The 25,889-nt window shown below is 39.1% G+C and overlaps 1 protein-coding gene across 8 annotated transcripts in view; it reads left to right on the top strand.

Annotated features, from left to right (window-relative positions):
* PDE1C (phosphodiesterase 1C) overlaps positions 1-25,889 on the top strand; it is a 586,532-nt gene that overhangs the window by 461,587 nt on the left and 99,056 nt on the right. For 7 of the 8 annotated variants that reach the window (XM_079931073.1, XM_079931071.1, XM_079931072.1 and 4 more), the window contains 2 exons: positions 23,081-23,194; positions 25,001-25,183. In XM_079931073.1, the coding sequence (XP_079787199.1) occupies positions 23,081-23,194; positions 25,001-25,183 (297 nt within the window). Of the gene's footprint in view, positions 1-19,666; positions 19,836-23,080; positions 23,195-25,000; positions 25,184-25,889 lie in introns of those variants that run through there. The other variant, XM_079931077.1, reaches the window with a different exon arrangement.

Here is a 25,889-nt window from a genome sequence, read left to right as displayed (position 1 = left end):
TAAATCAATAGAGCTGGGAAGACATCCTGGGTCCTGGGCCCTAATGTCTCTTGATCACCAAAATTACAAGTTGAAGTATGAAACACTTGGTCTAGCCAACTACTTGGGGTCATGAAGATAAAAATAAGTCCAACTATGTCAGCAAACAGTGGAGTACTAATCTATGAAACAAATCATCCTCAGCGATTACCTGTTAAACATGTTTGTGTGCGCAAAAAATAAAATGTATTTTGCATATAATTTCTAGCCCACTAACTGCTGTCCTTCTTAAAAACAGCCCTATTGGATGCATCCTGCTGTTTTAAAGGAAACTAACTTCCTGTCTCAAAGGCCAAAATATTTTTTTATTATCTATGTTTTAATATACCATGATATGAAAATAGTACTTCCTCTCCCCCAATAAATTTCATTTTAGAAATACATGTTTACCCAAATAGAAAGATATCTGTATGCCAAGTCAAAATATACTGAATACTTCTGGTAATAACAGTGTGGCTATAAGACCATAAGATTAACTAGATTTGAGGTAGAGTTCTTTGTCCTTTTCTATTGTTTGAGAATTAATAGGTTTTATTGATTTTTATCCTCCTTTTTATCATGGTGACTTTGTATAGATAACTTTTGGTCTGTTAACATTACTTCTATCTCTGTAGAGTAACCCTTTGCTCCCTGGAAATTAATGGATTTAACATTTGATTCAAAGAAAACTAACCCGTTGAATTTAACACCACCTGCCTTCACAGGGAAAGCGGAGAAGATAAAAGCTCCTGTGGCACCTTGGGTAGAAGGACATGGAGTGATGGAGGAGAACAAAGGAGTGAAACCAATTTGCTTCCTCAGGCGGCATAGATAACAGGGCTTTATCTTTATTTATTTATTTTTTTTTTTTTTTAGCGGTACGCGGGCCTCCCACTGTTGTGGCCTCTCCCGCTGCGGAGCACAGGCTCCGGACGCGCAGGCTCAGCGGCCATGGCCCACGGGCCCAGCCGCTCCGCGGCACGTGGGATCCTCCCAGACCGGGGCACGAACCCGTGTCCCCTGCATCGGCAGGCAGACTCCCAACCACTGCGCCACCAGGGAAGCCCCAGGGCTTTATCTTTAAAAGAAGAAGGAATCTCAGTGGCTGGATTGAGATACAGGCACGAGAGTTTTCACTTGTATTACTTAGTTGATTTGAGGGAAAGTTATTTCTCTTTTCTTAGCTTCAGTTTTCCCATCTGTAAAAGGAGCATAATAAAAGTGTGCAAAGATGGTTGTGAAAGTTTTCCGTGACATGAGCACATCTGGCTCGTAGGAGGTGAAAGGGATTTATTATTTACTATTTTAGAGGGAAGCTGGCTACACACCTCATGGGTGGGAGGAAGTTCCAGGGTGCGTCAGGGAAGCTGACGCAGGAGTGGTGTTAGGGAGATTAGCGGCAGGTGCTACCTTCTTTGGAGATGAGCTCGCAGGATGAGGTTTGCTTCCTTAGTTAAGACAGCTCATATAAAATACTGTAGTCAATGTGGATGGCTCTGAGGGCCAGCTGAGAGGTGATATGGTTACTCGGCGCCTTGAGATTGTCCTGTTTCTGGGGTTACCCACCAGGCAGAAGACTTTAGCACCATAAATACCATAGGGGCCACTCTCTATTTTCAAGGATTAAGTTTCTGTAACGTATATAGATATTAATATTGAAACATCCCAACCATTATTTAATTTTTGTGATTCAGAAGGCACTTTATGATTTAAATTCATTGTTTTATATCTCTCTCTATATATCTATTATAATAACAGGCACATGCCATAGTGTATTATATCAGATATTCAGAAGTGATGGTTCATAGAAAACTGGTAATTTTTACCATTACTAGCATTTTATGAGTTCGTATATATATGTGTATAAACTAAATCTCAAATGATAGTCAAAGTCTGTTATCCTTCTCTGAATATATGTAATATATTTTACATATATTTAATATATTTTTAATATATTTTTTTTAAAAATTTATTTATATGTATTTAAATGTAAATTAAAATACATATAAAAATATATACATATAAATTATACATTTATATGTATAATAAAATATGTATTTTTATATGTATTATTTTATATGTATTTTTAATACATATTTTTAATATATTTTACATAATATATGATTTTAGATTTAGCATTTTGATGTGAGTATTCTATTCAAAAATTAGGCTGATTGGGCTTCCCTGGTGGCGCAGCGGTTAAGAATCAGCCTGCCAATTCAGGGAACAAGGGTTCGAGCCCTGGTCCGGGAGGATCCCACGTGCCACGGAGCAACTAAACCCCTGCGTCACAACTACTGAGCCTGCGCGCTAGAGCCCGCGAGCCACAACTTCTGAAGCCCACACCCTAGAGCCCGTGCTCCGCAACAAGAGAAGCCACCACAATGAGAAGCCCACGCACCGCAACGAAGAGCAGCCCCTACTCGCTGCAACTAGAGAAAGACCGCGTGCAGCGATGAACCCAACACAGCCATAAATAAATAAGTAAAAATTAGGCTGACAAATTGGAAACCAGACTGTCAAGCTAAGCAGAAAGTGCACCTCAACTGTTTTTAGCACCTCAATTGTTGGGTCACTGATAATCACAGATAATTCTCTGGTGTTTGCATGGGCCAGGCACTTTACTCTTCCAAGTGTTTTACTCACTTATTTTTCACAACAACTGCATGAAACAAGGGCTGTATTTCCCCCTTTGACAGAGGAGTAAACTGAGGCAAATAAGATCAATTAGCTCAAGCTCACCCAGTTTCTAAGTGGTGGAGCTGGGATTGAAACCCAGGCTCTAGAAGCCATGCACTCAGCCACCCATGTAGTGCCTCTCAGCTTACAGGCTCCTGAGACAAGATGGGTTCTCTCAGCAGATCATATTATGATCAAATCATATTTATTTGCCGGGGTTTCATCATCCTACCAACTTTTGAAAAGCCTTTGCTTGGTTTCCTCATCTTCTGGGGTGTGGGGTAGAGCTGGTACGAGGCAGCACCAAGGGAGCAGGGGCGGCGCCACCAAGATGGTTCGTGCCCACAAAAGGCAGGTAGAGGGACAGGGGAGCGAGTGCTGTCAGCGCTTCCAGAGTGGCTCTTCCAAACTGAAAGTGGAAACTAAGTGAACAGAAATGCAACATGGAAAGAAATCTACCTGGAGGATTGTGCAAAGCTAAAAAGGGGGAGGACAGTAAGGGTAAAAATAAAAGAAGAAATCAGGGAAAAGGACCATCTTAAGGGGGAAATGTTAAGCTAAGGGGTGTTTCTGATTTCTGCAAAGGACCCAACTTATTTCTGGCTGCAGTGCAAGTCAACCTGGGCATGTCTTCATTTTTAGGGACGAATATATATTGCATAGGGATTAAGCATACTCTAGAGTAGTGATTTTTTTTTTTTAAGAAGATGTTGGGGGTAGGAGTTTTTTATTAATTAATTAATTTATTTTTGCCGTGTTGGGTCTTCGTTTCTGTGCGAGGGCTTTCTCTAGTTCTGGCAAACGGGGGCCACTCTTCATCGCGGTGTGCGGGCCTCTCACTATCGCGGCCTCTCTTGTTGCGGAGCACAGGCTCCAGACGCGCAGGCTCAGTAGTTATGGCTCACGGGCCTAGTTGCTCTGCGGCATGTGGGATCCTCCCCGACCAGGGCTCGAACCCATGTCCCCTGCATTAGCAGGCAGATTCTCAACCGCTGCGCCACCAGGGAAGCCCTAGAGCAGTGAATTTTAATCAGAAGCAGTTTTTGTCCCTCAGGGGACACTTGGAGACAGGTGCTACTGTCATCTAGTGGGTAGAGGCCAGAGATACTGTTAAACATCCGATAATGTATAGGCAGCCCTCTATAACAAAGAATTATCTAGCCTACAACGTTAATGGGGCCAATTTTGAGAAACCCTACTCTAGAGCTAGACTTCCTGGTTTCAAGTACTGGCTTTGCCACTTACTATTTGTGTGACTGGGGAAAAGAGTCTGCCTCTGTGCCTCAGTTTCCTCATCTGTAAAATGGGATGATGGTAAGACCCTATTTCATATAAAATAAATAAAGGTACACCTTCATTTTATGGAAGACAAAGCAGTGCCAACAGGGAGATCAGCTGGGTGCTTTGTGACCACCGAGAGGGGTGGGATAGGGAGAGTGGGAGGGAGGGAGATGCAAGAGGGAAGAGATACGGGGATATATGTATATGTATAGCTGATTCACTTTGTTATAAAGCAGAAACTAACACACCGTTGTAAAGCAATTATACTCCAATAAAGATGTTTTAAAATCACACACACACACAAAAAGAATTGCCACGTAAGTCATGATATTCTATGGATTGTACAATGCTTCTCTACTTCAGAGATAATAAATGTGAAAATAAATAAATGTCTTAGAATTGATAACATATGGTATGACCTGTTTAATAGGTTTTTGGAAAGATTAAATAGATGTGTTTTCTTAGTTCTTGGCGCACACGGTGCTATATGAGTTTTAGGGGCAATGGGAATGAAGAAGGGAGGTTTCCTTTTCCTTCTTCCCCCTCAGTTCCCTGTTTGGTGTTAATGAACCTAGGAGAGCCAGTGCCCCGGGACTTTATCTATAACGGAGCATATATTCTGGATCCTGGTTAACAGCTCCAAGTGCAACAAAATAAAAGAGCCAAATATTGAAGCCTTAGAGAGTCCAGGCAGTTGATGGTCCCAGGTGTGATAGGAAGGGTGGCTGCAGTCATGCCTCAGATGAGAGGGCATGGAGCCTTATTTAGAGAGTCTGGTGGCATGTTTATGGTACTAGAGGATAGATATCCAAGGAGCTGTGTTTTCCTCTGACAATGATTTGACTAAGTCACTGATAACCAATGTGTAGAAATAGCCATGGTGGCCGAAGCCATTTATTTACCTAGTTATAATTGGATACTGACATCTGAGTAACCATCTAAGAGAATTTAGGTTACATTTTTAAGAAGTTTTCTGTCTTTGGCTCGTTTTCCTATTTCTCAGTGAAGATAACCACGTTTTTATATTTTAGTGGTTATTCCATTAGGATTCTGGGTGAGAGAGTTATACAATTTGTGGGTGCAAAATACTATCTTAAAATAGGAAATTCACGTGGGACTTCTGAAGAATGAAAAGCTCTCAAGCAACTGTGCTAAAGTTTTGCATCCTTTCTACCCCAAATATTGCAGTGAAGAATCTGAGAGAGATTTAGCACAAGAGAACTGCCAGCCGAATCAACTCATTCATTCACTCAGTTACTCATTTGGTTGTTTATTCACTTATAGGACATTTGTTAAGCACCTACCATGTGTTCATCACTGGAGTTATAAAGATGAGTAAGAGTTCAGGGTCTTTATTTAAAAATCCACATAGTCGTATCTTGTTCTTTTTTAAATTTTATTTTGCTTTAAAATGGTGATAGGAACTCCTGCTGTTGCTAAGTTTTAAATTGCTTCCAAACCCTGTTTGCTTCTTGAGTAAAAGCTGATAAATTAACTATAATCACTCCAACTCTGCTATGTAAGAGTGCAAAAGAGTAATTGTATCACAGGAAAATGGAGGCAGTAGGAGATGTATATTAAGAAAGTTATTGCAAGGAACAGGATTACTCAGTTCTGGGGGCTGGCTAGGTAAGTCCAAAACCTACAAGGAGGGCAGCCTGGAACTCTCAGACACAGCTGAAGCTGGTGTCCACAGGCAGAATTTATTTTTATTCTGGGAAGCCTCAGTTCTGCTTTTAAGGTTTTCAAACTATCTAATGTAATTTACTTTATTAAGTCAACTGATTATAGACTTTAATCACATTTACAAACTACCTAGATCAGTGTTTGATTGAAAAATTAGGGACTAGCCTAGCCAAGTTGACACATCAAAGAGACCTTCACAGTAATGTTTGAAAGAAATTTGTTTTAAATTGTATATTTAAATGAATAAGCAATAGCCAGAGTATATCCATCCACTATTAATTTTCTAATGGTACTTTGACATTATTACATTATTTGAGTAAGTTAATTGATAGAGTCAATGAAATGAAAAAAGAAGATGCCTTTTTGCATCAGTTTGGTCAGTTTATAAATTAAGTTTTAAAATGTATAACTCGTTGTGTCAGCATTTTGAGGACATAGTCTCTGGCTGCCAATATATCTCTTCTTCACGTCAGTTCATTCATTGGATGGCAGTGTTCATAATACTGGGCATGGTCTTTGGGATCTAATTTTAACTTGGGAAATTTACAAATCAAAATTTAAGAATATTCTATCTCAAACTCGAGAAGCTAAATAAGAATATGATCGTGGTGTTTAGTTTATTTTAGTATGTCTTATTCATTTGTTTAGTCATTTGTTAAATCATCCAATCTATATTATTTGTTGAATAATGATTTAAAACACAGGCTCTGGAGTCAGATGCCATCACTTTCTAGGGGTATGACCTCGGAAGAGTTAAACTAAACCTTTTTTTCCCATTGTGAAATAGGAATAATAATATTAGCTACTTCATAGATTTGTTTTGAGAACTAAATGAGGTTATCCGGCAAAGTCAGAGTAGTTACTTCTTCAGGTCATGGAACTGACTTTCAGTCTTTGTATGTCTTGGCATGGCACAGAGACTGACAAAGTCATACAAACTGACCATTGCAACACACTGTGATGTGCCCATTAGTGGTGGATGTTCAGAGTGTGGTGGAAACACATTGGAATGAGAATCCCTGCGTACTCTTACTGCACAGGGACGTTTTGGCCCTCCACTTGCCACACAGAGAGTGAACCTTAGCATCACCTTCAAAACTTGGCATTGAGATTAATGACATGATAAAAGAGGAACTGTTTCATCAAGAAGCAACAGTTAAAGAAAACGGTATTGAATCTTTGCATGGAAAGTCAGGTCCATTACCTCAAGAACTAAATTTAAAGATCCTAAAGAAATTTCTAGGTTATAGAGCAATATTATGAAATAACTGAATATCACTTTCTTAGGGATTTACCTACTGAGAATTGTCAAATGACATCAAGATTATACAATAGGTGTCCTGTAATTAAATCACTGTGTGGTTACTGGCTTCATTTTAACTTCATCTTTAAATTATTGTTTTACATCTTTCTCTCTTCCCTACCCCGCTTTTCCCCTTGCACTCATCTATTTTTTTCATAAGGTTTTATTTTGCTCTAGTTATTTGGCTGTATATAAATACTTCTTACTTGTAGGAATAATTTTCACCTGTTCCCCGGTGATTTCTGATATTGAAAGTAGTAAATGACTCTGTCAAGTATATTTTCAAAGAACTTGTGCACAGAGACGTTAACTCACTTTATGAATGCCTTTGTATAAGAGATATTTTCCAGCTATGTATAATAAATCTGCTTATATCTTTGGGATGTTTTTTCACATTCATAGTTTTTATTGTTTTTTATTAGATTAATTTTTACCCTAAAATAAATTGCCTGCCAATGAGTTGCAATACATTAATTTTCAATGAAGAATGAAATGAAAGGGAGGAATATAAAATTATAAATAGATGTATAAATGGCATTATTCTAACGACAGGAGGCTTAACATAGTCTAGTTTGTGGGACATGTGATTACATTCCCATCGTCATTCACAGGCTGAACAGCCTCACAATAGTTCATATAACCCTTTTCATTAGGCTTGTGTTCCATAAAATGGGACTCAAACACCTGCTTCCCATAAAGTTTTACAGGTTCAAATTTATTAAATACCTTTTATGCTTGCCGACTTTTCTCGGTGCTAATCTCTGTATAGAAGGAGTTGTGAGTCACAGTCAACCCTATCTATGGAGGCCTGTATGGTTTGGGAAGGGAAGAATTGTGCACAGGAATGCAGATGAGGCTAGATTCCCATATAATATTACTAGGATGCCACTTTTCTTGCTCTTTACTTCCTTGGAAAAAGATATTTATCTTGCTTTTACCTGTAGGCTCAGAACTTCTCACTCTCTGAGGTTATTTTTGACTACACACACACACACACACACACACACACACACACACACACACATGACATTCGTGACGTATCTATTAGGAGGTGGTTGGCTCACTCTCAAAATCTATTCTTGCTCTTCAGTTTAGCCCTCTCTCATTCTTTTAAAATTCTGCCTTGCAGCATAGTTATTTATATACCTAGCAGAGTACCTAGCACAAAGTATACACACACAGCAGCTACCAAGGGTTTAAAAGCACTGTGCTAAACTCTCTACATAAGTTATTTTATGTAATTATCACCTAACCTATGACACAGATACTCTTGCCATCCCTATTTTACCAAAGAAGAAATGGAAATATTGGGAATTTGAAAAACTTTGTTCAGGGTTATACAACTAGTAAATGGAAAAGCTAGGCTTTGGATCAGAAGGCTTTATACTCCGAACACCACATGCTGGACTGCTGGACTATCCTTTCTCTTGTTCACTCACTGGTGCATGAGTCAACGCTTGTCTCCAACACTCAACTGGAAGCTTCTAGCATCTTTTCTCTCTATAGCCTATATGGCACCTGCCATGGACTTGGCAACAACAAATACTGTTGACCCAACAGTACACTTGGCCAAGGGCGTGGCGATTTCTGATCTACACATCTTCCTATATCAGGGCCAACCAAAAGAAAGTGCATTTCACTGTACAGCTAATAGATTTAAAGCAAAGGCAAAGACAGCATTCACAGATTGATTGCCATCCGAGTAATAACTTATATACTGTAATATAAAAAGTTAACATGCTCTTAGGAATTATTAAAAGAAGTTGACATTTGAGAGATAATAACTAATTAGAAACTCTTGATACTAACACTTTGAAAAGAGCCTGAAGAAACTAGAAGATTTGTGTAAGAATGAGTGAGATGATTAAGGCTGTTAAATGTGGTATTTGTGAAGAAATGACTTGAGAATATTTAACATAAACATTAAAGAAGGTTATGGTTACATAATGACTTCAAATATAAGAAGATTTAAAAAGAAACTGATCCATTTTGTATTCAATTTACACCCAAGAGAAAATGTACTTAGAGTAAAATGTTTGGTTTCACATTTATTATTCATCCAACATAATTTACTTAATGTCCACTGTGATCAACCACAAAGGCTTTAAAAGAAGATAAAAATTTGTACACATTAAGTTATATGGTTGCAACTGTCTGTTGACGTGGCAAAATGTTTCCTGGCTCTAAAGTGTAGACGGAAGTTATTTTACAGATGCTTGCATAGCATAATTTTGCAAGAAAAGGCATAACCTTTTCAATAGACATTTTTTTAAACATCTTTATTGGAGTATAATTGCTTTACAATGGTGTGTTAGTTTCTGCTTTATAACAAAGTGAATCAGCTATACATATACATATATCCCCATATCTCCTCCCTCTTGCATCTCCCTCCCACCCTCCCTATCCCACCCCTCTAGGTGGTCACAAAGCACTGAGCTGATCTCTCTGTGCTATGCGGCTGCTTCCCACTAGCTAGCTATTTTACATTTGGTAGTGTATATATGTCCATGGCACTGTCTCACTTTGTCCCAGCTTACCCTTCCCCCCTACCCGTGTTCTCAAGTCCATTCTCTAGTAGGTCTGCGTCTTTATTCCCGTATTGCCCCTAGGTTCTTCATGACCTTTTTTTTTTTTTTTAGATTCCATATATATGTGTTAGCACATGGTATTTGTTTTTCTCTTTCTGACTTACTTCACTCTGTATGACAAACTCTAGGTCCATCCACCTCACTGCAAATAACTCAATTTCGTTTTTATTATGGCTGAGTAATATCCCATTGTATATATGTGCCACATCTTCTTTATCCATTCATCTGTTGATGGAAACTTAGGTTAATTCCATGTCCTGGCTATTGTAAATAGAGCTGCAGTGAACATTGTGGTACATGACTCTTTTTGAATTATGGTTTTCAGGGTATATGCCCAGTAGTGGGCATATACCCTGAAAACCATAATTGAGGGAAGGCACTGCATTGTCCCCCTTTGTATTCCTGGAGCCTATCACAGTATCTGCATTCAGAGAGCACTCAGTCAATGTTGAAGGCATGTTTCAAGTACCACAATGTTAATTATAGAAACAAACAGATCTCCAGAAAAATATTCAGATGGCATCATTGGGTGACATTAAAACGTAAGCCTGAAATCCCATTTGGAGGAGTTGTTTCAATTTACTTTCTATGGCATTTAGGTAAGTGGCAGGGATGGGAGTGACAGAGGAAACAGGTGTGTATAAATACACAGAGACACCTTTGCCTTACAAATACACGGATGTGATGAACTGAGATGGTGATTTTTTTTATTCAAATGAGTTTTTAGGACACATGATTCATTGGGACATGTACGGGAAGTTCTGTAAAGGATCCAGTTCCCTTTGACATTCTTTCAAACTAACAAAGCCTGTCTGAGATAACAGCTGTTGGCGGCCACACTGGCATTTTAGGAGCTGCTTATTCATTCTCAGGAGGAATAACCTTGGGCAGAATGGACAGATATAAGAAAGTTTGTTTCATGACTCTTTATTCCAGTTTATTTTTGCTTGTTCTTTTCTGATTTCATTCCAGCTCAGCAAATGTATGGGCTCTCAAGGCATGGTGTTGAAGGGTTTTTGGGACCTCACTTGGGTAGGGAATAATGCCGAGTCCATTGTAGGGCAGTTTCCTAAGTTAAGAAGTTGAGTCCAAAGGTTGCTTCCTAATAAAGTCAACCCCGTTGGTCCTAGAAATTATCTTTGTGGGAAAAAAAGAAGACTTTGTCTCTTCCACTCCAACAACCTTTCAAGTTCCAAAATACAGTGTGTGGGTCTTGCCTCACTTAGTTTCTCTCTTCCAACACTTTTCTACATCCCAAATAATGACATAGTTTCCAAGCACCTCAGCGTCCATCCAGGACTTGCTCCAGACCTGAGGGCACTAGGAACCGAAGTGATGCAGCATTTTATCATATGCCTTGTAGCAAAGAAGCCTAGAGAAAGCAAAGAGTTTATGTGGAGAAATGAAAGTTTCGTGTAAAGATGCAACGGCTCATCCACAATGAAATTATACACTCTCTTCAGAGAAAGACATCTGCCAAAGTTTGAAAGTGTAAGCTATTCCTAAAATGGTGTTGTGCTTCTATACTGGAACTCTTATCTGGCAACCACAGTGACAGAAATGGATGGAGTGCTGGAAACTATGAACGTTCACTCAGAAGAGAAACTCTATTATTATTTTTGTTGTATTATATGTTTCCCTTCTCCCTCCCTCCCTTCCTTTAGGTGCCCAGACCAAAAATCCTTTTGAATAGTATTAAAAAGCTAGATGTACAGACTGCAACTTACTATGGGACCTGTCCTTGGGGACATTGGCCTTTTAGGTAAATGAATTCACATAGAAAAACATCCAATCTTTACTAGGAAAACAAAGGAAGGCATCTGAGCCTTCCTGCTTAGCTAATCTTCTTCAAATTTAACAAAAATACTTTGTAGTATGGGTATGAAGGATCTTGGCTATTTTTATACAACCCTTCTTAAGATGGTTTGAGATCTAGGGCAAACCTGCAGTCTGATGGCTTGAGATCCAGGGCAAACCTGTACTAGGGAAGGGTGCCTCCTTATTCCCAAAACTTTAGGACATTTTTCAGTTTTTGAGACTAGTTGGTGACTAGTGGTGAAAGGCTAATTTGAAAGTCTTCTGCCCACAAAGCAGCAATTTTACAAGAGGTAGATGGTAGGTGGCAGAGAGGGGTGAGGGTAAAGGCAGGATGTTCTAAGGAGGATAAAGGATTGGAGGAGAGGAGGGACTGAGGGGCCATTGGAGCAGCACCCACCTGAGTGATGCCCTAGAACTCAACAATGTTTGAAAATAGGGACATCTGGAATTTCCTAGGGTTTGTGTGGCAGCTACATAGAGCAGAAAGCTGGCAGCTGTGTGGACAGGGACAGCTGTAGCTTATACCTGTGATAGGTGCCAGTCCAAATAGGAGCTGGGTATATAAGAAGTTGGTCACTTTTTTAAAAAAACGTTCCTATAGTCTTTCTATTGTCATGTTTTGTTTCTTTTTCATTTCTTCTCTCTCAATATGTTCACTTTTATTACATTATGATTTCAGCTTTCACCTTTGTTTCAAAGATCTGTTTTCCTGAATTTTATTGAACACAAAGCAGATGCTCCCTAAAATTTACTTGTGTTTCCTTTAGTGAATCTTCTTTTGAAAAGTGAGTCCTTCCTCTGCATTTTGAAGACTATTCTCCACTTTCTTTATTGCTGAATCTTTCTGTAGATATATTTTTTTCCTGTTCAGTTGTCCTTGAATAAAGAGAGGTGAATGTTGCTGGGTGTTTTCCATAAACTCTGTGGATGTGTTGTCCTAGGCTACCTTCATGTCTGCCAGGGTGTTAGTGGATCTTCTGCTCATCTCATTAACTAGAGAGACGGGAGTAGAAGTGAATTTCTAGTATGTCTTATGCATCCCGAAAGTACTTTATTCTGTGTCATTTCATCTCTGGCTTTGTCGAAGCCACTGGGCTAGGGGTTTGCTTCTGTTTATAGCTTTCTGTTAGGTCAGACTTTTGCACTGGATAAATAAATGTGGCCGTGCCTAATGTCTGTCAGGCACTACTGGTGACTACATCTCGGGAAAGCCCCACACTGCTGATTTTCTGCTAATTATGGCATAAAGTCTGGGACTTTCCGGGGGAGATGATTTTCAGCTGCTGATCTGAACTGCTGAGTGGGAGTCCAAATGATGCTTTCCCCGAGTGCACTACTCCTGCTCTGACCTAAGGTCCTGGATGACATATTGCAGAATAATATGAGGCTCTTCACAACTCAGTTCCCCCAATATTGTGCTTTCCCTGGAGTGGGACTTGTTCATAGTAATGGCTATAAAGTGATATTCCATATAATGTTCTTAATAATTTCAATTGTTTTCTGAATGATTATAATTAGTTTTTAGTCCATAAAAGTGACATAGGAAGCATTTACACTAGGAATAGGAGCTTGTCTTAGGAAAAGAAGATGTATCAGCCATTTTCATGTGTAGTTGTCCTTGTATAGTTAGCATTATATTTCATCTACCACTCATCTTTAATCTTTTTAAGCTACTTTTCCATGTTGTTAAGGTTGGCTTTGTTAAATCTTGATCATGAGTCAATTTATTTATTTTATTTTTAACATCTTTATTGGAGTATAATTGCTTTACAATGGTGTGTTAGTTTGTGCTTTATAACAGAGTGAATATATACATATGTGCCCATATCTCTTCCCTCTTGCATCTCCCTCCCACCCTCCCTATCCCACCCCTCTAGGTGGTCACAAAGCACCGAGCTGATCTCCCTGTGCTATGCGGCTGCTTCCCACTAGCTATCTATTTTACATTTGGTAGTGTATATATGTCCATGCCACTCTCTCACTTTGTCCCAGATTACCCTTCCCCCTCCCTGTATCCTCAAGTCCATTCTCTAGTAGTTCTGCGTCTTTATTCCATCTTGCCCCTAGGTTCTTCTGATCTTTTTTTCCTTTTCTTTTTTTTTTTTTTTTTTTTAGATTCCATACATATGTGTTAACATACGGTATTTGTTTTTCTCTTTCTGACTTACTTCACTCGGTCTGAAAGTCTCTAGGTCCATCCACCTCACTGCAAATAACTCAGTTTCGTTCCTTTTTATGGCTGAGTAACATTCCATTGTATATATGTGCCACATCTTCTCTATCCATTCATCTGTTGATGGAAACTTAGGTTGCTTCCATGTCCTGGCTATTGTAAATAGAGCTGCAATGAACATTGTGGTACATGACTCTTTTTGAATTATGGTTTTCTCAGGGTATATGCCCAGTAGTGGGATTGCTGGGTCGTATGGTAGTTCTATTTTTAGTTTTTAAGGAAAATCCACACTGTTCTCCATAGTGGCTGTATCAATTTACATTCCCACCAACAGTGCAAGAGGCTTCCCTTTTCTCCACACCCTCTCCAGTATTTATTGTTTGTAGATTTTTTGATGATGGCCATTCTAACTGGTGTGAGATGATATCTCATTGTACTTTTGATTTGCATTTCTCTAATGATTAATGATGTTGAGCATTCTTTCATGTGTTTGTTGGCAATCTGTATATCTTCTTTGGAGAAATGTCTATTTAGGTCTTCTGCCCACTTTTGGATTGGGTTGTTTGTTTTTTGGATATTGAGCTGCATGAGTTGCTTGTATGTTTTGGCGATTAATCCTTTGTCAGTTGCTTCATTTGCAAATATTTTCTCCCGTTCTGATGGTTGTCTTTTCGTCTTGTTTATGGTTTCCTTTGCTGTGCAAAAGATTTAAGTTTCATTAGCTCCCATGTGTTTATTTTTGTTTTTATTTCCATTTCTCTAGGAGGTGGGTCAAAAAGGATCTTGCTGTGATTTATGTCATAGAGTGTTCTGCCTATGTTTCCTCTAAGAGTTTGATAGCGTCTGGCCTTACATTTAGGTCTTTAATACATTCTGAGTTTATTTTTGTATATGGTGTTAAGGAGCGTTCTAATTTCATTTTTCTACATGTAGCTGTCCAGTTTTCCCAGCACCACTTATTGAAGAGGCTGTCTTTTCTCCATTGTATATCCTTCCCTCTTTGCCATAGATTAGTTGACCATAGGTGTGTGGGTTTATCTCTGATCTTTCTATCCTGTTCCATTGATCTATATTTCTGTTTTTGTGCCAGTACCATATTGTGTTGATTACTGTAGCCTTGTAGTATAGTCTGAAGTCAGGGAGTCTGATTCCTCCAGCTCCATTTTTCATTCTCAAGATTGCTTTGGCTATTCGGGGTCTTTTTGTTTTTCCATACAAATTGTGAACTTTTTTGTTCTAGTTCTATGAAAAATGCCAGTGGTAGTTTGATAGGGATTGCATTGAATCTGTAGATTGCTTTGGGTAGTAGAGGCATTTTCACAATGTTGATACTTCAAATCCAAGAACATGGTATATCTCTCCATCTATTTGTATCATCTTTAATGTCTTTCATCAGTGTCTTATAATTTTCTGCATACAGGTCTTTTGTCTCCTTAGGTAGGTTTATTCCTAGATATTTTATTCTTTTGGTTGCAGTGGTAAATGGGAGTGTTTTCTTAATTTCACTTTCAGATTTTTCATCATTAGTGTATAGGAGTGCAAGAGATTTCTGTGCATAAATTTTGTATCCTGCTACTTTACCAAATTCATTGATTAGCTCTAGTAGTTTTCTGGTAGCATCTTTTCTGGTAGCATTCTCTATGTATACTATCATGTCATCTGCAAACAGTGACAGCTTTACTTCTTCTTTTCCGATTTGGATTCCTTTTATTTCCTTTTCTTCTCTGATTGCTGTGTCTAAAACTTCCAAAACTATGTTGAATAATAGTGGTGAGAGTGGGCAACCTTGTCTTTTTCCTGATCTTAGTGGAAATGGTTTCAGTTTTTCACCATTGAGGACGATGTTGGCTATGGGTTTGTCATAATGGCCTTTATTATGTTGAGGAAAGTTCACTCTATGCCTACTTTCTGGAGGGTTTTTATCATAAATGGGTGTTGAATTTTATCAAAAGCTTTTTCTGCATCTATTGAGATGATCATATGTTTTTTCTCCTTCAGTTTGTTAATATGGTGTATCACATTGATTGATTTACATATATTGAAGAATCCTTGCATTCCTGGGATAAAGCCCACTTGATCATAGTGTATGATCCTTTTAATGTGCTGTTGGATTCTGTTTGCTAGTATTTTGTTGAGGATTTTTGCATCTATGTTCATCACTGATATTGGCCTGTAGTTTTCTTTCTTTGTGACATCTTTGTCTGGTTTTGGTTTCAGGGTGATGGTGGCCTCGTAGAATGAGTATGGGAGTGTTCCTCCCTCTGGTATATTTTGGAAGAGTTTGAGAAGGATAGGTTTTAGCTCTTCTCTAAATGTTTGATAGAATTCGCCTGTGAAGCCATCTGGTCCTGGGCTTTTGTTTGTTGGAAGATTTTTAATCACAGTTTCAATTTCAGTGCTTGTGATTGGTGTGTTCCTATTTTCTATTTTTTCCTGGTTCAGTGTCAGAAGGTTGTGCATTTCTAAGAATTTGTCCATTTCTTCCAGGTTGTCCATTTTTTTGGCGTAGAGTTCCTTGGAGTAATCTCTCATGATCCTTTGTATTTCTGCACTGTCAGTTGTTACTTCTCCTTTTTCATTTCTAATTCTATTGATTTGAGTCTTCTCCCTTTTTTTCTTGATAAGTCTGGCTAATGGTTTATCAATTTTGTTTATCTTCTCAAAGAACCAGCTTTTAGTTTTATTGATCTTTGCTATTGTTCTCTTCATTTCTTTTTCATTTATTTCTGATCTGATCTTTATGATTTCTTTCCTTCTGCTAACTTTGGGGTTTTTTTGTTCTTCTTTCTCTAATTGCTTTAGGTGTAAGTTTAGGTTATTTATTTGAGATGTTTCTTGTTTCTTAAGGTAGGCTTGTATAGCTATAATCTTCCCTTTTAGAACTGCTTTTGCTGCATTCCATAGGTTTTGGGTCATTGTGTTTTCATTGTCATTTGTTGTAGGTATTTTTTGATTTCCTCTTTGATTTCTTCAGTGATCTCTTGGTTATTAAGTAGTGTGTTGTTTAGCCTCCATGTGTTTGTATTTCTTACAGATTTTTTTCTGTAATTGATATCTAGTCTCATAGCATTGTGGTCAGAAAAGATCCTTGATACGATTTCAATTTTCTTAAATTTACTAAGGCTTGATTTGTGACCCAAGATATGATCTATCCTGGAGAATGTTCCATGAGCACTTGAGAAGAATGTGTATTCTGTTGTTTTTGGATGGAATGTCCTATAAATATCAATTAAGTCCATCTTGTTTAATGTATCATTTAAAGCTTGTGTTTCCTTATTTATTTTCATTTTGGATGATCTGTCCATTGGTGAAAGTGGGGCATTACAGTCCCCTACTATGATTGTGTTACTGTCGATTTCCCCTTTTATGGCTGTTAGTATTTGCCTTATGTATTGAGGTGCTCCTATGTTGGGTGCATAAATATTTACAGTTGTTATATCTTCTTTTTGGATTGATCCCTTGATCATTATGTAGTGTCCTTATTTGTCTCTTATAATAATCTTTGTTTCAAAGTCTATTTTATCTGTTATGAGAATTGCTACTCCAGCTTTCTTTTGATTTCCATTTGCGTGGAATATCTTATTCCATCCCCTCAGTTTCAGTCTCTATGTGTCCCTGTGTCTGAAGTGGGTCTCTTGTAGACAGCATATATATGGGTCTTGTTTTTGTATCCATTCAACCAGTCTATGTCTTTTGGTTGGAGCATTTAATCCATTTATGTTTAAGGTTATCAATATGTATGTTCCTATTACCATTTTCTTAATTGTTTTGGGTTTATTATTGTAGGTCTTTTCCTTCTCACGTGTTTCCTGCTTAGAGAAGTTCCTTTAGCATTTGTTGTAAAGCTGGTTTGGTGGTGCTAAATTCTCTTAACTTTTGCTTGTCTGTAAAGGTTTTAATTTCTCTGTCGAATGTGAATGAGACCCTTGCTGGGTGGAGTATTCTTGGTTGTAGGTTTTTCTCTTTCATCACTTTAAATATGTCCTGCCACTCCCTTCTTGCTTGCAGAGTTTCTGCTGAAAGATCAGCTGTTAACCTTATGTGGATTCCCTTGTATATTATTTGTTGTTTTTCCTTTGCTGCTTTTAATTCTTTCCTTTGTATTTAATTTTTGATATTTTGATTAATATGTGTCTTGGCGTGTTTCTCCTTGGTTTTATCCTGTATGGGACTCTCTGTGCTTCCTGGACTTGATTAACTATTTCCTTTCCCATATTAGGGAAGTTTTCAACTACAATCTCTTCAAATATTTTCTCAGTCCCTTTCTTTTTCTGTTCTTCTTCTGGGACCCCTATAATTCGAATGTTGGTGTATTTGATGTTGTCCCAGAGGTCTCTGAGGCTGTCCTCAATTCTTTTCATTCTTTTTTCTTTATTCTGCTCTGCAGTAGTTATTTCCACTATTTTATCTTCCAGGTCACTTATCCGTTCTTCTACCTCAGTTTTTCTGCTATTGATCCCTTCTAGAGAATTTTTAATTTCATTTATTGTGTTGTTCATCTCTTTTTGTTTGCTCTTTAGTTCTTCTAGGTCCTTGTTAAACATTTTTTGTATTTTCTCCATACTATTTCCAAGATTTTGGATATCTTTACCATCATTATTCTGAATTCTTTTTCAGGTATGCAGGCTATTTCCTCTTCATTTGTTAGCTCTGCTGGGTTTTTGCCTTGTTCCGTCATCTGCTGTGTATTTCTCTGTCTTCTCATTTTGCTTAACTTACTGTGTTTGGGGTCTCATGTTCGCAGGCTGCAGGTTCGTAGTTTCTGTTTTTTTGGGTGTCTGTCCCCAGTGGCTAAGGTTGGTTCAGTGGGTTGTGTAGGCTTCCTGGTGGAGGGGAGTAGTGCCTGTGTTCTGGTGGATGAGGCTGGGTCTTGTCTTTCTGGTGGGCAGGTCTACATCTGGTGGTGTTTTTTCGGTGTCTGTGGCCTTATTATGATTTTATGCAGCCTCTGTGCTCATGGATGGGATTGTGTTCCTGTCTTGCTAGTTGTTTGGCACAGGGTGTCCAGCACTATAGCTTGCTGATCGTTGAGTGGAGCTGGGTCTTGGCCTTGAGGTGGAGATCTCTGGGAGATTTTCACCGTTTGATATTACGTGGAGCTGGGAGGTCTCTTGTGGACCGGTGTCCTGAACTTGGCTCTCCCACCTCAGTGCCACAGCCCTGATGCCTGGCTGGAGCACTAAGAACGTGTCCTCCACATGGCTCAGAATAAAAGGGAGAGAAGAAAGAAAGAAAGAGAGAGAGAGAGAAAGAGGAAGGAAGGAAGGAAAGAAGAAGGTAAAATAAAATAAAGTAAAATAAAGTTATTAAAATAAAAAATAATTATTAAGAAAAAAATTTTTTTAAGTAATCAAAGAAAAAATGGACAGACAGAACCCTAGGACAAATGGTAAAAGCAAAGCTATACAGACAAAATCACACACAGAAGCATACACATACACACTCACAAAAAGAGAAGTAGGGAAAAAAATATATATATATTGTTGCTCCCAAAGTCCACCTCCTCAATTTGGGATGATTCGTTGTCTATTCAGGTATTCCACTCATGCAGGGTACATCAAGTTGACTGTGGAGATTTATTCCGCTGCTTCTGTGGCTGCTGGGAGAGATTTCCCTTTCTCCTTTGTTCGCACAGCTCCCGGGGTTCAGCTTTGGATTTGGCCCTATTTCTGCGTGTAGGTCGCCTGAGGGCGTCTGTTCTTCGCTCAGACAGGACGGGGTTAAAGGAGCCGCTGACTCGGGGGTCTGGCTCACTCAGGCCAGGGGAAGGGAGGGGTACGGATGCGAGGCGAGCCTGCACGGCAGAGGCCGGCGTGACTTTGCACCAGCCTAAGGCGCGCTGTGCGTTCTCCCGGGGAAGTTGTCCCTGGATCCCGGAACCCTCGCAGTGGCGGGCTGCACAGGCTCCCCGGAAGGGAGGTGCGGAGAGTGACCTGTGCTCGCACACAGGCTTCTTGGTGGCGGCAGGAGCAGCCTTAGCGTCTCATGCCCGTCTCTGGGGTCCGCGCTGGTAGTCGCGGCTTGCGCCCGTCTCTGGAGCTCCTTTAAGTGGTGCTCTTAATCCCTCTCTCCTCGCGCACCAGGAAACAAAGAGGGAAGAAAAAGTCTCTTGCCTCTTTGGCAGCTCCAGACTTTTCCCCGGAATCCCTAGCGGCCAGCCGTGGCGCACTAGCCCCTTCAGGCTATGTTCACACAGCCAACCCCAGTCCTCTCCCTGCCGACCGGAGCCCGAGGCTCAGCTCCCAGCCCCGCCCGCCCCGGCGGGTGAGTAGACAAGCCTCTCAGGCTGGTGAGTGCTGGTCGGCCCTGATCCTCTGTGTGGGAATCTCTCCGCTTTCCCCTCTGCACCCCTGTGGCTGAGCTCTCCTCTGCGGCGCGGCTCCGAAGCTTCCCCCCTCCGCCACCCGCAGTCTCCGCCCACGAAGGGCCTTCCTAGTGTGTGCAAACCTTTCCTCCTTCACGGCTCCCTCCCACTGGTGCAGGTCCCGTCCCTATTCTTTGGTCTCTGTTTATTCTTTTTTCTTTTGCCGTACCCAGGTACGTGGGGGGTTTCTTGCCTTTTGGGAGGTCTGAGGTCTTCTGCCAGCGTTCAGTAGGTGTTCTGTAGGAGCTGTTCCACATGTAGATGTATTTCTGATGTATTTGTGGGGAGGAAGGTGATCTCCGCCTTTTACTCTTCTGCCATCTTGAAGCTCCTCCGGTCATGAGTCACTTTAATTGGAGATTCATGAATCTATCCTCCTTGAAAGATCACTGTCCCACAGTTGGCCTTAAAGTTTTTTTGTTTTTGTTTTTATTTTCTGGAAAAGCATATTAATGATGAAATTTTGAGCTTGTCCACAACTGAGAATGTATTTGTTGGCTTCACGTATACATGGCAGTCCTAGTATACATAGGTAGATATAGATATCTTGAATTATACCATATTATTTTCAAAAATTGGTATTGTTATTAAATTGCTTTTTGATATTTGGCATGGTTGAAGTCTATGGCCAGCTTGAATTTTTGTTACTTTGTAAGTAATATATTTTTTTCTCAACAGTTTTCGCCTTTTTTTAAAATTCTTGGAGATAAAAAATTACAACTGCATATGTTGGATTTCTTTTTCTGGTTTTATTTGATCCCTTTTCATCTGCTTATAAAGGTTTTTCTTCAGTCTAGGAAAACTTATTTGATTAAAGCTGCTTCTGTTTGTTTATTTCTTATTTCCCTTTTGTAGGAAGATAGAATCATCTGGTTCTTACTTCTGTTAGTCTTGTAGTTTCCGTCATCATTTTTTATGTTTTGTCTTCTCCTCTCAGGTTTTGAGAGCTGAGATGGGTCCTATTAGGGATTCATGTCAATTCCTGGTAGAATCTTTAAGCCCCAGATCAAGGGAGAACATTTTTAGGAAGTTTAAACTTACCCTCATTTTTCCTTGCCAGTGGAGAGTCAAAACAGGCTGGGGGTAGTTGGGCTTCTGGAGGTGAGAGTCAGAATTGGAGGCAGACTTAGCCAGGAATGTGTTTTGCTAAAGAGCTTCCGTTTCTTATTTGGAACAACTCTCAGGGCTTGCTTCTGCAGTCTCCCCATTGTTTGGCAGGCTGGCTGTCACTGTGTGTGAGGGACTTGATAAACCCTACCATGCCAACTCCCTGTCTCGCACTGCCTTTGAAACCAGAACACTTCCTAGTGCTGCTAATGGGATCCACAGGCTAACCCTCACCTCCAAGCCTGCAGAGGCCTCTGCTGATTTCCTTTGCATATTTCTCTTTTGCATGTTGGAGATTCACAAGTCAGGTAGCCACTACCCTCAGTCTAATTTCCTCTGTATTTTACATCACTGAAATTCCTGGGAATTTATTTTGTATGGCTGACCCTCTTGCCTACTTTTTAAGGGTGATCCTGAGTTTTTCCTCTTTCCTTATTGTTGATCATTTTCATGTAGATCTGGAGGGGAATAGTTTATGCCTTGCAGAGATGTTGACCTGTACTCTCTTATAAATGCAATTCTGAGGATATTTTGAAGTCAGGAAAGTGGGAGCACCCTTGGGAAATGGAGACTTGCTAATAATCTTAAGTATCCTGATAGCATGTTTCTCTCTGGTTACCTCTGATGACCAAGGTCACTGAATAACAACAATGACAATAATGATAACAAATGCCTTTTAAAAAAACAACGGGGAAATGGGGGAAGTTGTTCAGAGTACAGACTTACAGTTGTAAGATAAATGAATTCTGGGGATCTAATGTACAACCTGGTGGTTATAGTTAGCAAGTACTGGTTTTAAGTATTGTATACGAAAGTTGCTAGAATAGTAAATCCTAAATGTTCTCACCAGGAAAAGAAATTAAATTTATGAGGTTTTGGCTGTATTAACTAGCCTTATGTGGTAGTCATTTTGCAACATATATGTGTATCAAATCATCATGTTGTATAAGGACACAATGTTATATATCAACTATATTCAGTAAAGCTGAAAAAAATTACCAATCGTAGGTCACATGGTTGATGTGACTACATCAATATCAATTTGATTGAATCTTTATATCAACCTAGGAAATTTGGTGGTTCCTTCTTCATTTTATAGCTGACATTCAGCTATTGCCTGGGATTGCAGAGCTAATACTATGTGATGTACAATTCAAACCGAAGGTTGTCGTCAAAGTTTCTGTTCTTTGCTGGCTGTCCAAGAGCCTGAAGAGTTGTCCAATCTCCATATCTCTGTGGTATTTACAGTGTTCCCAGTTGCTGGTCTTTGATAATCTGTTGGCATTTTATTGCTCTCATATGTACTGAGTCCTTCTCTGTGGGGATAGTGTTCATATACATCAGAGGAGAGCATGTTTTATTGTTTCTCTTTTACTGTCTGGAACTCTTGACTAGCAGTGGGAAAGGTCTTGTCCTCAGTACCTTGGTTTGTCATCCATCCTCCTTAAAAAAAACAAAAAACAAAACTAGGGTATTTATCTGCTCCTAGAGGAATTCTTCCTGTCCAGTAAAAGTTTGCCTTCATGTATTCCTTATGGAGCCCTCTGTGGTTATTTTGGTGGTCTAAGTCTCGTCATCTGTCTTGGAACATGTGTGGGCCATGGGACTGCTATTCTCTATGGTCACAGCTGAACAAAGTACCTGCAACATAGCAGGATCTCAAGCAGTGTTTGGTGATGTTGTTGCTGGTCATGCTTTACTACATACAGTTAGGACCAAAAAATACGAAAATCAGAAGAGAAGCAAAATCACTGATAATTTAGGAAACTCTTAGCAAGATAAAAGGTAGTTAGAAAGTGTTGGGGGCTGTCAGTGCCTGGTAGATGAGAATATTTTTGTTCTTGATTTAGAGTGGGAAAAATGTGTGTATTTATTTTATAACTTGCTTCTTTGAGAAATACTGGTCAGTTCCATCATTAGATTTATATTTTCCTTTCAGATATATTAGGATAAATAAAAATATTTAATGGCTGTAAACTGTGTCCCTCTAATTGTAGGATTATCTTTGGTTTCCTCTAATTGTTTTTCCTCTATTCTAATTGAATCATGTCTTTTCCCCCCAGGTTACGGTCTTTGGTCAAACAATTAGAAAGAGGGGAGGCTTCCGTGGTAGATCTTAAGAAGAATTTGGAATATGCAGCCACAGTGCTTGAATCCGTATACATTGATGAAACCAGGTAAGCTAAAATGACAAGTTGATGTGGTAATATAAATTTTCTGTTATATGGCTTTTCTGAAATGTCCACCATGGCATGTAGGAGGTAGCATTCAAATGATTGGTCTTGGAGCTTTAGTTTTCACAAACACATGGGGTAGATCTGGATATCACATAGCCTCTGTACATGCTCATTTATAAAAAGGAGCTAATAGAACTTACCTCTCACATGCCCATTATGACAGTGAAGTAAGAAAATGTGAGAGGAAAAAAAGTGATTTTAAAAAATCTTACCAGATTTTTAATCAAATGTAAAGTTCAACTAGAATTATTGAATATTATTCATCTCAGCCTAAAAATTATGTTCATGTTTTAATTCACGTTATCTATCTGTAAATGGAAGCTCCTGAAGGGATGGAGAAGCATTTGTTCTCTTAAACACCCAGTATTCCTCCCTTAATCCTTAGGTTTGTTATTGATTTACTTAGCAGACCCTCTCCACTTGAATTATCCGTAAATACTAAAGCACTTCCGGTTACTATTGTAAAATGAATTTGAAAGTAACAAAATTGCTTTTCTTTAGAAAAATGTGGAAATGGTAAACATGAAAGGCTTTTCTTCTTTTTTCTACTTCAGACAAGCTTCTCTGTTAGTATTTGTGTTGTATTACTTTGCTATGCCAAATTCCAATCCAAAAGGATTTCCCAGTAATCTAAGAATCATGTGGCTTGGTTTTCGGTGATATGCTTGGTTCCTAATTTAAGGAAATTTGATACCGTAGTTTTTTCCCAGATGTTACATTTTTCTCCCCTACCTCTAAATTGATGGGTCTAAAGAGAAAAAAAACAAAACAGATTTTCCATTGACACCTGTTTTTACTGCCTATTTTTAGTAGTGCTTAGTATAAGTATAAAATACAATATTCAAAGTTTTATTTTAATTTATTACTACTTCTGTTCTAGCATGACCTATGAACATATTTGAAAAATCTGCTGAGCACACCTGACAGGTGACTTAAATCACTGTGCTCAAATAAAGAACTGCATTGTTTTGGAAATTTTGCTTAAATTTAGACATTTAAGTTTCTGTAATGTCCTAACAAACTAGAGAGAATAGCAGTTGATATTATTTGGGTTCGTTACTTCAGAGGACTGGGTTGATGTGATTTGGATAATACTTTGCAAAATCTTTCTTTTTCTTTTTTAAAATTTATTTTTATTGAGATGTAATTGACATGTAACACTGTATAAGTTTAAGGTGTACAGTGTGTTGACTTGATATATTTATATATTACAATATGATTACTACTGTAGCGTTAACTAACACCTAATTATTATTTTTTGTGATGGGAACTATTAAGATCTAGGCTCTCAGCAAGTGTGAAGTTTCTAATACAGTATTGTTGTCTATAGTTTTTAAGTGCCATTATTTTTAAGACAAAATAATGCCACATGGCCATCTATGAAATAAACCTCCTGGTGAATGCATTTTAAAATGGAAGGTTTAGATTCCATTCAAATTCCACAAATCATCTAGGAATAAAGATACTGGGTGCTCCTGAGTGCAATGTGTCTCAGACCTACGAAGCCTGAGATAAAGTATCTTTGACTTTCTCTGATTCCTTTGTTCCTTTGTCCAGCCTGAAACAAACAAAGGGTGGGCTTTCACAAGCCTTGTCTAAAAGGTGCTGGATTTTTTGGTGGCCAATTTATTTTGGTTTCTTTGCACCTGTGTATGCAGGTGGGGTGGAGAGTAGGAACAGCTGCTTTGAACAGAGAGCTCTAAATTCAGATCTAATCTGTGTCCTGGTTCTGTTTCTTGGGTTCAGGAGACTCCTGGATACGGAGGATGAGCTCAGTGACATTCAGTCAGATGCGGTGCCTTCTGAGGTCCGAGACTGGCTGGCCTCCACCTTTACACGGCAGATGGGGATGATACTCAGAAGGAGCGAGGAGAAGCCGCGGTTCAAGAGCATCGTCCACGCAGTGCAAGCTGGGATATTTGTGGAGAGGTAAAGATGGCTGTCATTCAGTGACCAAAGCAGCAAAAGGGACACCAGTTTCTAACAACCAAAGGCTTTGCTTTGATGTAGTTTTGGTATCTTTATAAATGCTGAAAATTCTAGGTGGAAACAGACAGTCTTGAATGAGAGATGGCAAAAACGTATCTCTGCAGCATTGTTAGGACAAGCTTTTGCCTTTGCTTTGAATTCTTTTTGTTAATGTTAACTAGAGAAGATTTAGTTTGCGTTGAGTCTCTAATGTTTAAAGAAGGACGTCTCGTCCGTCATCATTTGACACATGTGGATGATGTCTACATTTGGAACAGATCAGGGATGCTTTGTTGAGGGTATTGAGCCAGGGAGGAGTTCATTCAAGGTGTTTGAGTTCCCCGTGACACTTTCCAATTTTGTAAGTCACTTTGCTCTCTGAAATTAAATTGCCCCCCTTCCCCAGAAATGGATTCCAGAAATCGATTTATTCTTCCTACAACCCTTATCACACAATTACACATTTTAGAAATGCCATGGTCAGCTCGAAGTTCTCTCTAGTTTTTGACAGTTCTAAAGAACAAGCTCTTCGAAATAGGTTGCCCATAGGAGTTCTTTTTCAGGTTGAAGTACTACACTACATACTGTCCGTGCTATACTATGATTCACTTCCAGCAGAACAGGAGACCCATTTTAATGATTTAATTTCCAATTTGGGGCACATAGA

This window comes from Stenella coeruleoalba, assembly GCF_951394435.1.
Source record: "Stenella coeruleoalba genome assembly, chromosome: 9".
NCBI lineage: Eukaryota > Metazoa > Chordata > Mammalia > Artiodactyla > Delphinidae > Stenella > Stenella coeruleoalba.
This window is presented reverse-complemented; position numbering and strand designations above follow the sequence as displayed.